The sequence below is a fragment of the Mobula birostris genome, chromosome 5, assembly GCF_030028105.1.
Source record: "Mobula birostris isolate sMobBir1 chromosome 5, sMobBir1.hap1, whole genome shotgun sequence".
In the NCBI taxonomy this organism is placed as follows: domain Eukaryota; kingdom Metazoa; phylum Chordata; class Chondrichthyes; order Myliobatiformes; family Myliobatidae; genus Mobula; species Mobula birostris.
In genome coordinates, this window is record NC_092374.1 from 63,542,284 (window position 1) to 63,561,422 (window position 19,139).

The 19,139-nt window shown below is 45.6% G+C and overlaps 1 protein-coding gene across 1 annotated transcript; it reads left to right on the plus strand.

Moving 5' to 3' along the window:
* The first annotated feature begins 1,231 nt into the window (after window positions 1-1,231).
* gng10 (guanine nucleotide binding protein (G protein), gamma 10) lies at window positions 1,232-18,024 on the plus strand. The gene is made up of 3 exons (XM_072258163.1): window positions 1,232-1,462; window positions 15,391-15,531; window positions 17,129-18,024. The coding sequence occupies exons 1-2, from the start codon at window positions 1,382-1,384 to the stop codon at window positions 15,514-15,516; spliced, it is 207 nt and encodes a 68-aa protein (XP_072114264.1). The 5' UTR covers window positions 1,232-1,381; the 3' UTR covers window positions 15,517-15,531; window positions 17,129-18,024.
* The last annotated feature ends 1,115 nt before the right edge of the window (window positions 18,025-19,139 follow it).

Sequence of the window (19,139 nt, forward strand, 5' to 3'; positions counted from 1 at the left end):
TTTACCTAAGTGAGGATTTTCATTGCACCCTAGTGATGACAATAAACTTACCTGAATCTGAAATTCGCAGGGTTCTATTTCCTTTATTGTAACATTTATTATACCGCTGTGTAATGAAAAAAGTGAAATGAAGGTCACTTTGAGTTGTTCCCTTTTCTCCCTCCCATCAGGCAGAAGAAATTAAAAGCTCGAGAGCAAGCATCACAGGCTCAAGGCCAGCTTCTATTCCACTGTGATAAGGCTGTTGAACAGACCTCTCATATGCTACAGATGAACTCTCTTAAAAAAACACACACACACACACACACACAGAAAAGAGCAGTGCAGGAACAGATCCCCTCAAGTTCTGGCTGCACCTCAGCCGCGTACTCCTGATGTATGGTCACCCAGAATGGAGGAGGGAGGGTCGCTCGGCAATCTACAGTGGGTTTGCTCCTGGGCCTGGCCAAGATGACCGTTCACAGGTGCAGGCGGCAGGCAGTTGAGGGCTCTGCCCCAGCCAACTGCCTACCTCTCTTCAGAGGTTACGTTTACACTTGAGTCTCCTTAGAAAGGGAGCATGCATGCAGCCACCATGGGCACGGTGGGGTAGTTCCGAGAACAGTGCCCCCCACAGGGGGTATTTTAATTTGAAATTGTATCTAGTTTTTGTAAATCCCTGATCGCTGTGTGAATTTTGTGAGTGAATAAACTTTTGTAGTTTTGTTTTTTAAAAAAAGGTCTTTCGGCCCACAATGTCTGTTCCAAATGCGACACCGTGGTGATCCATATCCCTCCATTCCACATACAGTCATCTCCCGATCTACCTTATAATGCCCTTGCACTTTATTTATCTGGCTGCACTGCACTCCCTGGAACTGAAGCACTATACAGCATTCTGCATTCTTTTTTTTTTACTATCCTGATGTATGGAATAATCTGTTGCATGGCATAGCTTGCTAGCAAGCTTTGCACTTTATCTTGACACGTGTCACTATAATAAACTAATTTCAATTATTATTTTTAATAACATCCATTAATTGGAAAAAAAAATTGGTACCACCAAGTCCCGAGTGAACTCTGGTACAGTATTATTGTTAAATAATTAACATCTCTTCCCCAAGCTTTCACTGCTGCAAACTTTGCAATCCGCCAGCAGGAGACAGAGTGAGCGCTCGTGTTGAAGTAGCTCAGCGCTGCCCCATCTTCCGTTCACTAGCAGCGTGGAACATTGCATTTTCTCTGGAAGTCCTTGCCCTGTGACATCAGTTCCGATAGCGGGAGCCTGCCCTGGGTGGAGTTTTTCCTCAGCTGCAGATCAAGAATCAAGACAGTGACATTTGAGAGGAAGAGGCAGTAAAGTGTATTTCTTAGCAGCTAATAGGGAGAGGGGAAAGTAAGCATGACTTCAAACTCGAACCTGTCGAGCTTGCAGCGGACGGTGGAGCAGCTGAAGTTTGAGGCGGGAATCGAGAGGATTAAAGTGAGTTGAATGGGGCGCGTGGACACAATAGATAAGTGGTTCCCGTTGTTGGGCTTCAATTCCCATGGTTGGCGCACCCTGAGATCCCCCGCCACCCCCCGGCTCCGAACCCCCCAGCCCGGCGGCTGCGAGACCTGCCCCCCACCACCGGCCCTGCGGCTCCGAGACCTCCCCCCTACCACCGGCTCCGAAACCCCTACCCCGCCACCCCCCGGCCCTGCGGCTCCGAAACCCCCTCTCCGCCACCCCCTGGCTCGGCGGCTCCGAGACCCCCTCTCCGCCAACCCCCGGCCCGGCGGCTCCGAGACCCCCTCCCCGCTACCCCCACCCCCGGCCCGGCGGCTCCGAGACCCCCCTCTCCGCCACCCCCCGGCCCTGCGGCTGCGAGACCCCCTCTCCGCCACCCCCCGGCCCTGCGGCTCCGAGACCTGCCCCCCACCACCGGCCCTGCGGCTCCAAGACCTCCCCCCTACCACCGGCTCCGAAACCCCCACCCCGCCACCCCCCGGCCCTGCGGCTCCGAAACCCCCTCTCCGCCACCCCCTGGCTCGGCGGCTCCGAGACCCCCTCTCCGCCAACCCCCCTCCCACCGGCCCCGAAACCCCCCTCCCCGCCACCCCCCTCCCCGGCCCGGCGGCTCCGAGACCCCCCTCTCCGCCACCCCCCGGCCCTGCGGCTCCGAGACCCCCCTCTCCGCCACCCCCCGGCCCTGCGGCTCCGAGACCTCCCCCCTCCCCGCCACCCCCCCGGCCCGGCGGCTCCGAGACCCCCTCCCCGCCACCCCCCGGCCCGGCGGCTCCGAGACCCCCTCCCCGCCACCCCCCGGCCCGGCGGCTCCGAGACCCCCTCCCCGCCACCCCCCGGCCCGGCGGCTCCGAGACCCCCTCCCCGCCACCCCCCGGCCCGGCGGCTCCGAGACCCCCTCCCCGCCACCCCCCGGCCCGGCGGCTCCGAGACCCCCCTCCCCGCCACCCCCCGGCCCGGCGGCTCCGAGACCCCCTCCCCGCCACGCCTCGGCCCGGCGGCTCCGAGACCTCCCCCCACCGGCCCTGCGGCTTCGAAACCGTCCCCCTCACCGGCCCAGCGGCTCCGAACCCCCCCCCCCCTCGGCCCGGCGGCTCCGAACCCCCCCTCCCCGCCACCCCTCGGCCCGGCGGCTCCGAACCCCCCCTCCCCGCCACCCCTCGGCCCGGCGGCTCCGAACCCCCCCTCCCCGCCACCCCTCGGCCCGGCGGCTCCGAACCCCCCCCCCTCGTCCCCGCCACCCCTCGGCCCGGTGGCTCCGAACCCCCCCTCCCCGCCACCCCTCGGCCCGGCGGCTCCGAACCCCCCTCCCCGCCACCCCTCGGCCCGGCGGCTCCGAACCCCCCCTCCCCGCCACCCCTCGGCCCGGTGGCTCCGTGCAAATAAGTCCCAACGCACTTGTCTGGAAGGGGGGACGGTTATGGGTTGGGCGCCGGAATTAACGGATTCGCATTGTGCCGATGTAGGATCGCCCTTCACCCCTCTCGGGGCATAGGCCGTGGACAGCAGCTCTCCAGTCCTCTGTCCGCTAGGCGAAGATCCTTCATCTCCCGGTGATGAGGTCTCTGGAACTTCTGTTGGCATTTCTGTAGTGGTGGGTTTTTTTTTACACGGGATGGGGTTGCTAGCACCATACCCAGCCCTCTTCCTTTCGCAGCCCGTTTTGGGACTGTCCACGGCGGAGTTACTGCGATGTGCTGCCCTTATTAAATTGAGTCAGAGTATGTAGATTCAGATGTTCCGAAGTCATAGAAAGTTAGCATCGCCAACGCAACCCGCGGTGCGGGTAGAATCAACTAGTTCGCAGTCTCTGCGTTTGGAAGCTATAGCTGGATAGGATACCAGTATAATATCGGTAAGATTAGCCGGGCTGATCCGAGCTGAATTCTGAACATCCCGGGGTTTATACAAGTGCACGCTTTCTTCCAAAAGTTTGTAACTTCATTAAGTAAGGATGTAGTAAAAAGAGAAACTTGCATTTGTATTGCTCCTTTCACAACGTAGGACGTTCTGTGATTCACGGAGCACTTCATGCAGCGTGAGGGTTGTTGCCCAGTTCTGTTTTAGAGTGATGAGCAGTTCTGGTTAATTGTAAATGACACAGGAACTGAGTTAGGAAGTCTTGGGGTTTAGCCTTCGTCTGGAAACTTTAAAAAAGATTCAAATAAAGGCTTATAATGGAAAATTGAGCTGTTGGAGAATGGGTTGGAAAAAAATGGAGACACCAGCTTGAGGGAGCCAGATGTGCAAATGGCTCTGCCAGTTGGGACAGTGGTTTACATAGAGAATTTTTGTCCTAAGTGATGAGATAGCAGGGCTGTGTGGGTGGAAAATTAAAACCAGGTCCATTTAAAGTCAATTTCAGTTTATTGTCAAAAGCACAGTTAGAACTGATAGAGACACAGGTTCAGACCCAATCTCAATTAGTGTCTGTGTGGAGTTTGCATGTTCTTTCCATGATTGCACACGTTTCTGCCCACATCCCAAAGATGTGTGGATCGGTGGATTAATTACCTGCTGTAAGTTGCCCGTAGTGTACGGAATCCGGTTGGAATTTCTAAGTATGTGTAAAGAATAAAAATTGGGACTAATGCAGGGTTGTTGTAGATGGGGGTGGGGGGAAAGGTTCGGCATGAATGTGGTGGGCTGAAGGGACCATATCTTTATTGCACCATTGTATAACTCGAGTGTGAATGGTTGGTTCATGGTCAGGGCAAATTTGATGGGCTGAAGGATCACCTATTTCCATACTGTGTCTTTCTATGAGATTTATTTATGTAGAGACATATCATGGAATAGGTCCCTTCAGCCCTTCTAGTAGTACCGCCCAGCAACTTCCAACAGCCCTGATTTAATCCTAACCTAATATTCCCTTGGTTCCTCCGCCCCCCCCCTTCACAACTGAAGACCAACGCACTCCCTTTCAGTTTGGTTTACTTGGTCACGTTCAACAGTTTCCAGCTTGGAGTGTGCAGGTTCAAATCATTTCACAGGTGGTCCTTGATAAGGAGCACAATCTAAATATATGCATGCATGTATCTGTCTGTCCTGCCACTCCTAAACACCCCATGCTCTCATTTGCCTGCCCCCCCCACCGCACTTCCAGCTTCTTGGTTCATATGTACAAACTTTTGCATTGGAGTCAGCACTTAACTTGAGACGGAAACAGCTCGTATTAGCGGGCATATGTTGAGACTGCAATCCAGCAAGGGAAATTCTTGATTTGTGTGGTGCTCCAGAGCAGGGGTTCCTAACCTATTTTGATGCCATGGACCAATACCATTAAGCAAGGGGTCTGTGGACTCCAAGTTGGGAACCTCTGCTCTAGAAAAATACTGCAGCCGCTGATAATCTGAAACAAAAGCAAAAATTGCTTGAAATAGAGGCTCTGGCAGCTTCTGTTTCCGTTTCTCTTTCTAGACACTGCCTGCCGAGAAATTACAGCATTTCTTGAAGCCTATTTTTGTGTTGCCAGCATCTTAAAGAGCAGAGGTAGGATTTAGTTTTTACATAACTAAAGACCTGTAATAAAATCATGCAGAATAGAAAGCGGGACGTGGAATGTCTGTATTAAGTATTAAATTGCCAGTTTGGAATGTAGAACCAGAAGTAGGATGCCCAGAGCCTCAAGCCAAGCCGTGTTACTTGACACGATCTTGATGAATGTGTATTTGGTCTCTCCCTTGTTCTGCTTTGGGTTCGATAACCTTTTTTTCCTGGTACGTAATCTCGTTGTGTTTGTTTATCCTGTAAATCCAAACAGCAAAAGACGCTACAAATCCAGGTACTAAGTAGTTTATGAATGGTGGAAGTGAAAATATGTGCACAGACCACTCTCGGCCAGACTTGCAGCCTGGTTATCCACGCTCAACATCTTCACTCCTGCCCGAGATAGCTTCATCTCCCCAGCCAGCTGCCCCAGAAAGGACCTGCCAACCAACCAATTACATAGAGGACCCTGTCACTCTAATATTAGACATTAATTTTCTAATATGCCATCCTGTGGGAATGTTGGTGAAATTTTTAGCTGCTGATTAAAATATCACCCAATTTGTGACGAGGGAAGCTCTCAGTAGGCCAGCAAGCTTAGAAGAAGAGAATTATTTCCAAAATTATAAGGTTGACTTGTCATGTCTTTTAGAGATACTATACCCACTTTTATGGATTGGCTTACTAACTGGAGGACTCTTGAAATAGAAGCTGACCTGAAAACTAGGCATATGGAGAACGAGGCTTCCTGTGCATCTGTGCACTAGCATTGTGCATGTGACATTTTTGCATAACAAAACACTGGGACTGGGTTAACGAAAAAAATTGCATTTCCTAATCAGCCATTTCATAGGAAATAGAAATATTTTCTGGCAAAATGCAAATACTTTGTCATTTTGGTGTTTTTATTTCTATTTTAGATTGGTGGAATTTTAATGTGTATATCAGGGGTTGACCTGGCTAGTGGCGTAGTGGCATCAGCGTCGGACTTCGGGATGAAAGGTCCCGAGTTCGAATCCAGCTGGCTCCCCTGCACACTTTCCATCCATGCTGGGTTACGAGCCGGTGATCCCTTTGGAAATTCACCTGGCAGAAGGCAATGGCAAAGCACTGCTGTAACTTGCCTCGTATGGGGTTCCCCACTACGTCAGAGAGGTGTGGAGGGAAATCTTCCGCTAACTGAAGAAACTCCGGATGCAACGTACCTTTCCTTTTATATCAGGGGTTAAAATCCATACTGAGCACAAGATAGCTATTTTGGGCCTTTGTGTTGGTGCTGGAAATTTTGCAAGAGTTGTCCAATTAGTCCTGTTCACTGTTCTTCTCTTCCGCCCCCCCCCCCCCCCAACCTTTACCCTTTCATTTTTCAGCTTCTATTTGAAAAGTTATTCTGGAATTACTTTCCATTGTTCTTGCAGGCAGCTTATTCCAGGTCGGTTCAGGAAAAATCTTGGCAATAATTCATATTACTCCAACTTGCCAATCCTCCTTCAAGGGATACTTTCTCCATATTTACACTTTTGAACACTTTTTTTCAGATTTTCCCTCACTTTCTCTCTTCTGAGCAAAACATTCTCAATTTCTCCAAGTGCTAAGCATGACTGAACCAGGTTTCGTTCAGTTAAACCCTCTGAGCCCTCTTGACAGCATTGATCTCTCTTCAAAAATGTAGAGAGTTGCTAACAATTTGTAAGCTTTAACTTAGTTAAGCCAAGAGTAGCAAAAGTGGCTTATAAGAAGGAAAGTTTAAAGGAGATGTGGTAAAGGTGCCTGGAATGTACTTTCACGGTTAGTACTGGAAGCTGCTAGGATAGCGGGATTTACAAGGCTTTAAGACAGGCACATGGACATGTGGGGAATGGAGGGATACGCATAATGTACAGGCTGAAGGGTTTTAGTTTAATTAGATATTGTGTTCAACACAGACATAGTCGACTGATGGACCTGTTCCTATGCTGTTCTGTTTTATGTAAGGCAAACTTGACCTGGGACTTTCAAAGCCTTGTGGATGGACCACAGCAAAATTAGTTCCCTTATTGTAACTAGAGCCAGAAACCCTAGTTGTACAGCTGGCTGAGATGAGAGAATCTTGAACTTTTGTAGTAGCTTTTGCAACTTCAGGTGCTCTCTATATGCTTCCCAGTCAATTAAGTATTTTTGAAGTGTGGTTATTGCTGTAAGGAAGGGAAGATTGCACTCCTACAGCGGGTAGTGTGTTTGTCATGTTGATTGGTGATCAACTTTGGACGAGACATTATGGAAATCTGCCCTGCTCTTTGAAAAAGCAAGCAGGAATCTTTGCTCAGTTGGGAAATCTGGTTTAATGTCTCAATGGTTATCATCTCTGGTGTATCATAAAGTCTTGAAAAGTACAGCACAGAAACAGGGACATCTAGTGTGTGCTGGACCATTTAAGCTGCTTACCCCCATTGACCTGCATTGGCCCCGTAGCCCTCCATGCCCCTTCCGTTTATGTACCAATCGAAAATTCTCTTAAACTTTGAGATCGAGCTCGCATGCACCACTTGCATTAGCAGCCCGTTCCACACTCTCGTGACCCTCTGAGTGAAGAAGTTTCCCTTAAACTTTTCACCTTTCACCCTTAACCCCTAACTTCTAATTGTAGTCCCAACCAACCTTTCACCCTTAACCCATGACTTCTGGTTATAGTCCCACCCAATCTCAGTGGAAAAAGTCTGCTTGCATTTACCTTATCTATACCCCTCATAATTGTGTATACCTCTATCAAATCTCCCCTCAATCTTCTATGTTCCAAGGAATACAGTCCTAACCTATTTAATCTTTCCTTGTAGCTCTGGCCTTCCAGTCCCAGCAACATTCTTGTAAATTTTCTGTGTACCCCTTACTTGCATCTTTCCTGTAAGTAGGTGACCAAAACTACGCACAATACTCCAAATTAGGCCTCACTAATGTCTTAAACATCATCAACATTACATCCCATCTCCTGTACTCAATACTATGATTTATGAAGGCCAAAATACCAACACCTACCTTTACAGCCCTACTTACCTGTGACGCCACTTTGAATGAATTATGCACTTGTATTCCCAAATCCCTTTGTTTTACAGCACTCCTCAGTGCCCTACCGTTCATTGTGTAAGACCTACCCTGGTTGGTCCTGCCAAAGTGCAACATCTTGTCTGTATTAAGTTCCATCTGCCATTTTTCAGCCCATTTTCCCAACTGTCCCAGATCCTGCTGTAAGCCATGATAGTCTTCCTTGCTGTCCACTACACCCCCAATCGTGGTGTCATTTGCAAATTTCCTGATTAGTTAACCACGTTATCATGCAGATCATTGATATAGATGTAAAGCGACAAAGGACCCAGCACTGATTCCTGCTGCACACCACTGGTCACAGGCTTCTCGTCAGAGAGGAAACCATCTATTACCACCCTCTGACTTCTCCCATAAAGCCAATGTCTATTCCAATTTACTACCTCATTTTGAATGTCGAACGACTGAACCTTTTTAACCAACTTCCCATGTGGGACCTTGTCAAATGCCTTGCTAAAATCCATGTAGACAACATCCACTGGATTGCCTTCATCAATTTTCCTGTTAACTTCCTTGAAGTTAGACATAACCTACCACTCTCAAAGCCATGCTGACTATCCTCAGTCGGTCCATGTCTTTCCAAATACTCATATCGGATCCCTTAAAACAACTTCCAATAACTTTCAGGCTCACAGACCTATAACTTCCTGGTTTATCTTTAGAGCCTTTCTTAAACAGCAGAAGAATTTGGCTCTCCTCCAGTCCTCCGATACCTCACCTGTCACTAAGTATGATTTAAATATCTCTGCTAGGGCCCCGGTAATTTCTGTACTTCCCTCCTGGAGGGTCTGAGGGAACACCTTGTCAGGTCCTGGGGATTTATCCACCTTAATTTGCAGCAAGATGGTAAACAACCTCTTCCTCTGTAATCTGTACAAGGTCCATGAAGTTGATGCTGCTTTGTCTCACTTCTGTAGACTCTGTGTCAGGCTCCTGAGTAAATACAGATGCAAAAAAAAAATCATTGAAGATCTCCCCCATCTGTTTTGGCTCCACGCTTGGATTACCATTCTTCCAGAGGACCGATTCTTCCAGAGGACCGATTTTGCTCCTTGCAATCCTTTTGCTCTTAACAAATATGTAGAATCCCTTAGGATTCCCCTTCACCGAGTCTTCTTTTATTCCTCCTGATTTCTTTCTTAAGTGTTCTCTTGCATTTTCTTATACTCCATAAGTACATCATTTGACCTACCTGCCTTTGCACCTTTTTTTTTCTTAACTAGATCCTCAATATGTCTTGAAAACTAGGGTTCCCTAAACACATTGTCTTTACCTTTTATTCTGACAGGCACATACAAGCTACGTACTCTCAAAATTTCTGAAGGCCTCCCACTTACCAATACTCCTTTGCCAGGAAACAGTCCGTCCCAGTCCACACTTGCCAGATCCTTTCTGATATCATCAAAGTTGGCCTTTCTCCAATTTAGAATCTCAGCTTGCAGACCAGACTTATCATTTTGCATATTTACTTTGCATCTAGTCACAATGCCATTGGTTTCAAAGCATTCCCCTACACAAACTTCTGTCACCTGCCCTGTCTCGTTCCCTAATTGTAGATCAAATATCGCACACTCTCATTGGGACTTCGATGTACAGGTGCACATTCCTTTATCCGAAATTCTGAAATCCAAAAAGTTCTGAAAACCGAAGTTTTTCTCGCCAACAGCTGACGTCACTCAGGTGTGACGTGGCAGCACTGGCAGAGGCTGCCAGACGTCAGTTGTGGCTCAGCGCTGGTACTGGTTACACGTGCATTTGCTGTTTGCTGATATTTTGTGTTCACTGTTGACTTTGTGTTTAATTTCACTGTGAAAATGTCAAAAAGAGCTGCAGATACCCCTATGGGTACAATGAGAAAAAGAGAAGGAAGCATCTATCATTATCAATAATGCAGAAAGTGGAGTTATTGCGGAAGCTTGATCGTAGTGTGTCTGTGCAGCGTGTTACTGAAGAAAATAGTGTTGGAACTACCACTGTATATATGATTTAAATAAACAGAAGGACAAGTTACTGAAGTTTTGTACATTAAGTCATTTACCATGTGTTTGATTTGGTTTGTTTGAAGCTGTATATTTTTATGTTTTATTGAATGTTTTTGTTGGAAATAAAATTTCTTCTTGTCATTATTCCCTAAACAATACAGTATAACAATTATTTACATAGTATTTACATTGTATTAGGTATTATAAGTAATCTAGAGATGATTTAAAGTATACGGGAGGATGTGCGTATGTTTGGTGTGCCGCCGGGTCCTAAAGTCCACCACACTGAGACAGGTTAAATAAGGGACTTGAGCATACGTGTTTTTTTTTTTGTTTGGGGGGGGGGGGTCTGAAATCTAAAAAATTCTGAATCCTGAAATGCAACTGGCCCCAAGGATTTCGGATAAGGTATTGTAGACCTGTACCGGTTAAGGAAATTTTCCTGAATACATTTGACAAACTCTATCCTGTATTTTCCTTTTACAGTATGGGATTCACAGTCAATATGTGGAAAGTTAAAATCACCTACTATAACAACTTTATGTTCATTGCAATGGGGTCTATGATCTCTCTGTGAATTTGTTCCTCTAAATCGCTTGGACTGTTGGGTGGTCTGTAGTATAGCCCCATTAATGTAGTCATACTTTTCTCATTCATAACGCCTCACTAGCTGAGCTCTCCAGGCTGTCCTGACTGAGTACTGCTGTGACATTTTCCCTGACTGGTAGTGCTACCCATCCCCTTTGATCCCTCCTGCTCTGTCCAATACTGAGCTGCCCCTCCTGCAACCAAGTCTCACTAATGGCTACAATATCATAATTCCATGTGTCCATCCATGCCCAAAGCTCAGATACACTTCCTACAACTCTTTTGTATTGAAATATACGCAGCTCTGGACATTAGTCACACCACGCTCAACCTTGTGATTCCTGACTTCTTCTGAGGTCTTAACATTTTCTCCTGAACCTTGCCACAGTGTGTTCTGCCACTTTGCTTCCCATCCTTCTGCAACTCTAGTTTAAAACCCTGTAGGTGTGGTAATTCCTTGGTGCAGTGCTAGGGGGCTTAACTGTGTTTTAATGTCAGTCTTTGGAGTGGGGTATAAGATCTCTGAACCAGTCTGAAAGTAAGAGGTTGGAATATCAGCTGAGTCATGGCTGACAGCTGAATGTTTTGTGAAGAGATAATGCATCTTAAAAACAATAGATTGCAAGGAAAAGGTTCCTCTATCATATAAATTCCAGACTGTCGGAATCATACCACACTACATTTCAGCATGAAGTAAGCCTTATAACCTGAGTACTATACATCTTTAGTACTGGTGTGATACTGTACTCTTTATAAGGCTGAAGAAATACACATTACAATTATTGCCTTGAAAGAGTTGAAAGAGCTCCCCTACACAACTTCACAAGTCAGATATTCAGATACATGGGCTATTTCACAGTCTTTACTGAGAGTCTCTGAGAGCACAGCATTAAGTGTCAGTTCTTAATGGAGAGGGAGGAAGTTGGTTTGAAGATACATACAGACAAGACTGGATTTCTTTCTCTGAAAGAACCAGGTGGGTTTCCACATCAAAGCAGCAGTTTCATGAGTTTAAATTTGCATCTGGTGAGACTTTAGTGTGCCTCTCGGTTAGCCCAGGTCTCTGGGTAACTCATGCTGTTGTCTCTCGGTTAGCCCAGGTCTCTGGGTAACTCGTGCTGTTGTCTCTTGGTTAGCCCAGGTGTCTGGGTAACCTGTACTGTTGTTGCCTCTGGGTTAGCCCTGGTCTCTGGGTAACTCGTGCTATTATCTCTCGGATAGCCCAGGTCTCTGGGTAACTCGTGCTATTGTTACCCAGGTCTCTGGGTAACTTGCGCTGTTGTCTCATGGTTAGCCCAGGTCTCTGGGTAACTCGTGCTGTTGCCTCTCGGTTAGCCCCGGTCTCTGGGTAACTCGTGCTGTTGCCTCTCGGTTAGCCCCGGTCTCTGGGTAACCCGTGCTGTTGCCTCTCGGTTAGCCCCGGTCTCTGGGTAACCCGTGCTGTTGTCTCTCGGTTAGCCCAGGTCTCTGGGTAACCCGTGCTGTTGTCTCTCGGTTAGCCCAGGTCTCTGGGTAACCCGTGCTGTTGTCTCTCGGTTAGGTCAGGTCTCTGGGTAACCCGTGCTGTTGTCTCTCGGTTAGCCCAGGTCTCTGGGTAATTCATAAGTTGCATACTCTCTGTCGCTCAGTACTGCTCAGTTGGCCTTAATGAGCAGCATTTAGGGGATTTCATTATGAACATCTAGTGTAGTTCCTTCAAAGTAGTATAACACTTCAACATGTGTCATGGGACCAGTTAGTTAGGCATTTCACACTAGCCCTCGGGGCTGATGCTGGCTCGATGAAGGAGGTTATACGGAGCATCGCGCAGGAAGAAATAGTGATCGTAGTGGGAATTCTGAGAGCTGAAATCGCCTTCCTCCATTGAATTATTCTCATAGACCTCAGTGATGAATTCCTAATGCTTGGGTTTGAGTTTGCGACTTTCTGTCCTCATTGCCTGTTGTAAACAAGTGTTCAAGTGATTAAGCAGCAAAGGTTAGCTTTATTTGTCAAGTACCTCAAAATTTGTTATTTGCATTGAATCAAATCAGTGAAGATTGTGCTGGGCAAATGTCGCTGCATTTCCAGCACCAACGTAGCCCGTCCACAACTCAGTGATCCTACCTGCACGTCTTTGGAATGAGAGGGGAAATTGGAGCACCCCGGCCGTCACAGGGAAATGTGCAAACTCTTTACCATCAGTGGCAGGAATTGAACCCCGGTCGGTGATTGCTGGCTACTCTGATGCTCCATGTGGTCCCTGTTGCATTGTAGAAAACTAGCAGTCAATTTGTGCATTGCATTGTAAAATTGCACAATCTGCAGTGGCCTAGTGCCTACCTCATCTGTGTTTGACCGTGGTGTTGGGAAGGACTGGCTTACTTCCAGATAGAATTGTGGGAGCTTTTGCATTGAGCCAAGAGGGGTTTTGCTAAGCGCCCACTAGTTCAGCAGACCCGTGGTGAGGTATCAGCCTACGTTTTGGCACTGAAGTGTCGTGGGAGGACCTGAACACAGGCGTTGGTGATGCAGAATTAGGAGGCTTCCCGTTGAGCCATAGCTGACTCTTTGGGGGAAACAAGAACCCAGAAATGTTGCTGCCAAGAACAAGACTGCCACAACTACTTGCTGAAGTTTAGTTTTGGGAAGTGAGTTGCTGGAGATGACTGGGCTTTGCAATATTGAGCTTCTGAATGAAGAGATCTAATAGTTTCAGTGAATTATGCCAGCTCCGGTTTCTGAGAATTCCTGTAAGGGAAAGCAGAGTTGATCAGAAACTGACAATGTCAATTTACACTGCCTGCACAAAAAAAACCAGTTGGAAAGTAAGTGAGACTGTTTGGATGTTCTACAATGGGCCAATTGTCAAAGAATGACCTTTACTTAAAAATTTCTTCACAAAATGTAAGTGATCGTAGACTGCTGGTAGTGTAAACAGTACCACAGGAAGAGATTGGCACATCACTTACTAACTCAGAAGGAGATTCTGACTCAGTATTTTCAGTGAATCCTGTTTTGTTCTGAAATTTATACTTGGGCCACAAGTAGCTTCGTCTTGCTTGCATGCTTTTATTTTACCAACAGAAGACTTTTTTTAAAACTTTGAAATGCAATATTTTATTTCGCCTGCCGTGTGGGAAAGGTTGAAAACTAAAATCTTGGGAGATGAATTTGTATTGGTTATTTAAAAGTAATAATGCCAACGTGAACCAGAATCCATTTGTATGCCTAATGGCGTGGTATGTCAACAGCTCTGCTTGAGCACTGCAGGGAAGTTTTGGCACAGCTCGGCACATCAGAGAAACCAGTCTCCCCTCCATAGAGTCTGTCTACACTTCCTGTTGTCTTGGTAAAAGCAGCCTAAAGACTCCACCCATCGCAGACATTCCCTCTCCTCCCCCACGACCTGGCACCTTATTGTTTACCTACACTGCTCCTCCTTTGTGATTATGAGACTTTTATTCTGCCCTCTTATTGTTTTCACTTGTACTATCTCAATGTACTGTTCTAATGAATTAAGTCCAAAGTACATTTATTATCATCAAAGGATGTATACTATATGCAACCTTGAGGTTCATCTCCTTATAGGCAGCCACAAAACAAAGAAACCCAATAGAGCCCATTTAAAAAAAAAGACTTGTCAAAACACCCAGTTGTTGGGTGGGTGGGGGTGGGGAAGGAACAGATCATGTGAACAAATAACACTCAGAACTGAACTTCACTAAAGTGACTGCCAGTCGTCACTGCAGCCGGTCCAGGAGGCCGTTAGTTGCAGGCCACAGCCTCAGTTCAGCACAGAGATGAGAACCTCACAGAGCAGTGAACTGAACACCGGCCCGCCCTTTGCCTCTGGCCCCGACACCCTGACCTTTTCAATCTGGCCGGTGCCTAAATTGGCAAACCTCGGCTCATTCCTCACTCTTGGAATCGGGCCTGGGCCCCGCTACCTTGTCTGAGTTCAAATCACCTCCACGTCCACTCCAGCAATGGCCAAACATTGGCTCATTTCCCGTCCTCAGGCCCGGGCCCCACCGCCTTGTTTCAGCCCATACGCGCCATGCTGCAACCTTCCTGCCCCTTCGAGACTTCAGTTCACGTGGCGAAGGTGCCAGGTTGTACAGATGGTTCAAAATGGTTTGCAAGGCAAGTTTTTTCACTGAATTTTAGTATGTTTGACAGTAATAAATCAACTTTACCATTTTACAATTTGCATTCTAGATTGATTTTGTCCTGGTGTATTCTCCTTCCACCCTCTTTCCTCTCCCTTTTTCCCTTTCCTAGTTCAATGACAAAAAATAGATGATATCCCGTATTTATACAGTGCCTTTAATGTGGTGTAACTTTCTGAGGTATCGTTACTAATATCAAAGGAATTTTGCCTCTGGGTCCTGAAAAGAAATAGCAGAAAGCTGAACAAAAATTTGGTCAAAGAGGGTGACATTTAAGGGAATCGGAGAAAATTGGTGTGGTTTATGGAAAGACTTCCCAGTATTAGCACTTCTGCAGTTGGAATTATGATTTACACTAGTAAAGCAAATGAAGTTGGGAATGTTCAATGTTTTCATACTGAGATTTCACTGTCAAAGGTCTCAAAACTGCAACTTGGTTTCCCTCTCCACAGATGCTGCCCGACTTCCTGAGTGTTTCCAACATTTTCTGTTTTTGTTTGAGGGATCAGAAATTTGTTGATACCTTTTCCACCCCAACATTTTTGGTTGGAGAAATTTGTATCGCTTGTCTGTCAAGTGCATCTTCTGATGAGAAAGTCTTTGTTTTCAAATCTAGGTTTCACAGGCTGCCACTGAACTCCAGCAGTATTGCATCCAAAATGCCTGCAAAGATGCGCTGTTGGTGGGATTACCTGCAGGAAGCAACCCCTTCAGAGAACCTAGGTCCTGCTCCCTTCTCTAATACCAGCCGTACCAGGTAGCCTTTTGAAGTTAACTGTTTATGTGAAATTGTATTTGTCACTTGAACTATCAAATGGGAATGGCTGCCAAAGGATTTTCTTTGATTGGGGATTTCTCATTTCTGTTGTGTTTGGGAAAATTGACTGTGGGCCACTTTTCCCAACTCAGGAAGAAAAAGAGAAATTCCCGTCAGGTGAGAAACTTTGGCACTCTTGCACATGCAAATAATATGGCACCTCACCTCATTCAAGTGGTTATTGCTCACAATCTTGTCTTCCTTCAATTGTAGCTTTGAATAAAAATCCCACCATGCAGAGCTGATTTCCCACTGTAATCTCTACTTGCTCAGTCATCTGCTGGAAATGAAACCCATTTCCTGCACCTTAACAATCTCTCCACAACATTGATATCTTTAGTAATATTGAAAGCTTAAATCAGATGAATATCACATCCATATCCTTCCAACAAATTGGAAAATGAGGCTAAAACCAGAGCTAGAAATTATTTGAGTTTCTCTTTTCTATTCATCTACAGCCTATAAGGAAATGGGGACTGGGGTGTTGTGACAAAATGGAATATAAAGGGTACATTGTCTTTCCAATGAAATTTCCCAAAGTCATGGATAACTTTGTCATTACTTAGTTGTTTTTGTAACGTGGACCAATGTGCTTTGTAGTAGACTCCCTTAGTGAGCTGTGCTAAATTAAATATAGTCCAGTTGTCTATCTCCATCTTCACTTTAGTCTATGCATGTGAATGCAGGACCTTTGAGTGATTGATTTCAGACCCAAAGGTGGACATAAAATATCTGTTTGACTCCTCTCCAAGTTACTGTTTCTATTGGTTATTTCTTCCAGAGCAGCATGCAACATTCACCATTATTTACAGTGTCTCAGGTCAAAAATATATGCATAAATTAGCTTGTTTGAATGGCCTTATTTTGGTTTGTTTCCCATGTGCAAGAAGGCTTCACCGTTATTTTTGTTTAGCGATATAGCGCAGAGTTGGCCCTTTGAGCCATGCCGTGCCAGCAAATCCCAACAAACCCAATTAACCCTAACCTAATTACGCAACCATTTACAATGGCAATTAACCTACCCAGTATGTCTTTGGACTGTGGGAGGAAACTGGAGCACCTGGGAAAGCCCATGCATTCCACAGACTCCTTATAGAATGGCTTTGAATTAAACTCTGAACTCCAGAACGCCCAAGCTGTAATAGCATCACACTACTGGGGCGTTTTCTTTTTAAGTTGACTAAAGTAGTGGAGCTTCCATAGAGGGCGAATATGGCCAATTCCGGAGTTGCTGCTCCTTGTGGGAAGCCTCCATGTCTGCAGACGTTAAAGGCAGGCAATGACCAGGTATAGCACAGCTTGGTCCATTATATTTTTATAAAACGTGGTGTACAAAGCAAAATTTATAGATTACTTACTTTTACTGAAGTTTTCCAATAGGGTATGTTATTTAAAACTCCTACAATTTTTGAAATATAGTGCGAGAACTTTGTTGTGCTTGCAACCCACATTTTACCTCAAATGTGCCAGTAATCAATTATTTATTTATCTCCCTGGGATTTGCCATTTAGTTTTCATGATCTGTTTTGTTTTGCAGGATGTTGGCCAAATTTGAGAGAAACTTCACGACAATTAACGCTGCCTTGATATGAAGAACATTTTTCTGACACTGTCACTTTTCTTTTTAGCCAAAACAAATTTGTATTTATTAATTTCTTTATGATAGTTTCTCCCAGCTTGACTGTATGCTTCCTTTGGACAACAGGTTTGTGCTGAATATTGTAACTGGGTTATGACCAGAGGACAGAAGTACTTAAAAATACTTCCCTGTTAATTAGCAGTATCTTTCCAATGTTCCTGGAGCAATATGCTCTTGTAATTTCTTGGGAGTTTGTTGTAACCTGAAACAAAACAAAGAAAATGCATGCATTTAACATTTTCAAGGTTATTTCTATTACCCAGAGTTAAAATTATGTTTCCAGTGCCTAGTGTTGTGGCGAGGGGGAAGATGTTAACACAATGGAAGTTTCAGCCAGTGCTTATTTTGAGTTTCCATACTGAATTTTTATTGATAAAGTAATTTTCAAGATCCACTGTTAACTTTACAATATTTTTGTATATATCTGCAATGGTCACCTTTTAAAAAGTTTGTTTCTGAAAGGAAAGGTGGCGCTATCCTTGAATGGCTCCCTGTTCTTTTGACAGTGAAGCACTGTTGATGATTACATTTGTATATTTTCCCCTGCTTCATTTTACTGTAATGGAACGAAAGTAGTAGTTCACAAGCTCAGCTTCATAGTATTTATTTTACTTTTCACCAAAAGTAAGAAAAGTGTAATTTTACATTTAAAAAATCATGCAAAATACTCAAATCGTCCTCAAAAATAGTAAGCAAATGCTGAAAAAGTAACTGCCACTATTTCTTCTGATTGCTTGTAAGATTAAATATTGTATAGCACACCTGGATGGTTTAATTAAATATATTAAAATGTACATTTTGAAAATGTCTATCCTGTTTGTATAGATTAAATGGCAGAAAAGTAAAGTTTGGCTATAAAGTTCGGAAATCTGTTTTGAATGCTATCTAAAGTTCTGTTGCATCTTCCTGTACATGGATGCTTCTGTGTGTGTGATAGCATAATAAGCTTACTGGATGGGTATCCAGAGATATAAGTTCAAACTCCACCACAGCTACTGGGAATTTAAAATCAAAATAATAAAAAGTAATGGTAGTGTGAATGTGCAGGATATCTGGAAGGTGATAGGTGAAGCTAGGTGGGTGGGAAAGGTCAAGGGCCGGAGAAGAAGAAATCTGATAGGAGAAAAGAATGGACCATAGGAATAAGGGAAGAAGGTGTGTCGGCGCAGGTGAGAAGAGGTAAAAGGTCAGGGTAGGGAATGGGGGGAGGGTTGGTGGTTAGTTAGTTTAATGAAAGGAGAAATCGATATTCATGCCGCCAGGTTGGAGGCTACCCAGATGGAATGTAAGGTGTTGCTCCTGCACCTTGAGCATGGCATCATCTTGGCACAATGGGAATTGGAATAAAAATGTTTGCCCACCAGGAATCCCGCTTGTGGTGGATGGTGCAGAGGTGCTCGGTGAAGTGGTCCCCCAATTTACAACACGTCTCACCAATGTAGGGGAGGCCATATCGGCAGCACCGGACATAATAGATCTCCCCAGTAGATTCACAGGTCAAGTGTTGCCTCACTTGGAAGGACTGTCTGGGGCCATGAATGGAGGTGAGGGAGGAGGTGTATCAGCAGGTGTAGCACTTCTGCTGCTTGCAGGATAAGTGCCTGGAGGGAGATTAGTGGGGAGGGGCAATTGGACAGGGAGTGCAGAAAGTGGAGTGAGGGGGGAGGTATATGTTTAGTGGTAGGATCCCTTTGGAAATGGTGGAAGTTGTGAAGGATAATGTGTTGGATGCAGAAGTTGATGAGGTGCTAGGAAAGGACAAGAGGAACTTCAAATAACCCATCCTTGTTCTCCTGTTGTATTACAATGGACCTCATTTTGATAAAACTATATTATCTTCAGAAACTATTGGTAATTCACTTAAATCTTTTATTTTAAGAAATAAACTTGCACTTACAGCAGATGCTTT

Bases quoted from the DNA above. Each gene is read 5' to 3' on its own strand.
- gng10 (XM_072258163.1), top strand. From the start codon at position 1,382: ATGACTTCAAACTCGAACCTGTCGAGCTTGCAGCGGACGGTGGAGCAG. The intron at 1,463-15,390 runs GTGAGTTGAATG...TTTCAAATCTAG, and splicing joins CGGGAATCGAGAGGATTAAA to GTTTCACAGGCTGCCACTGA.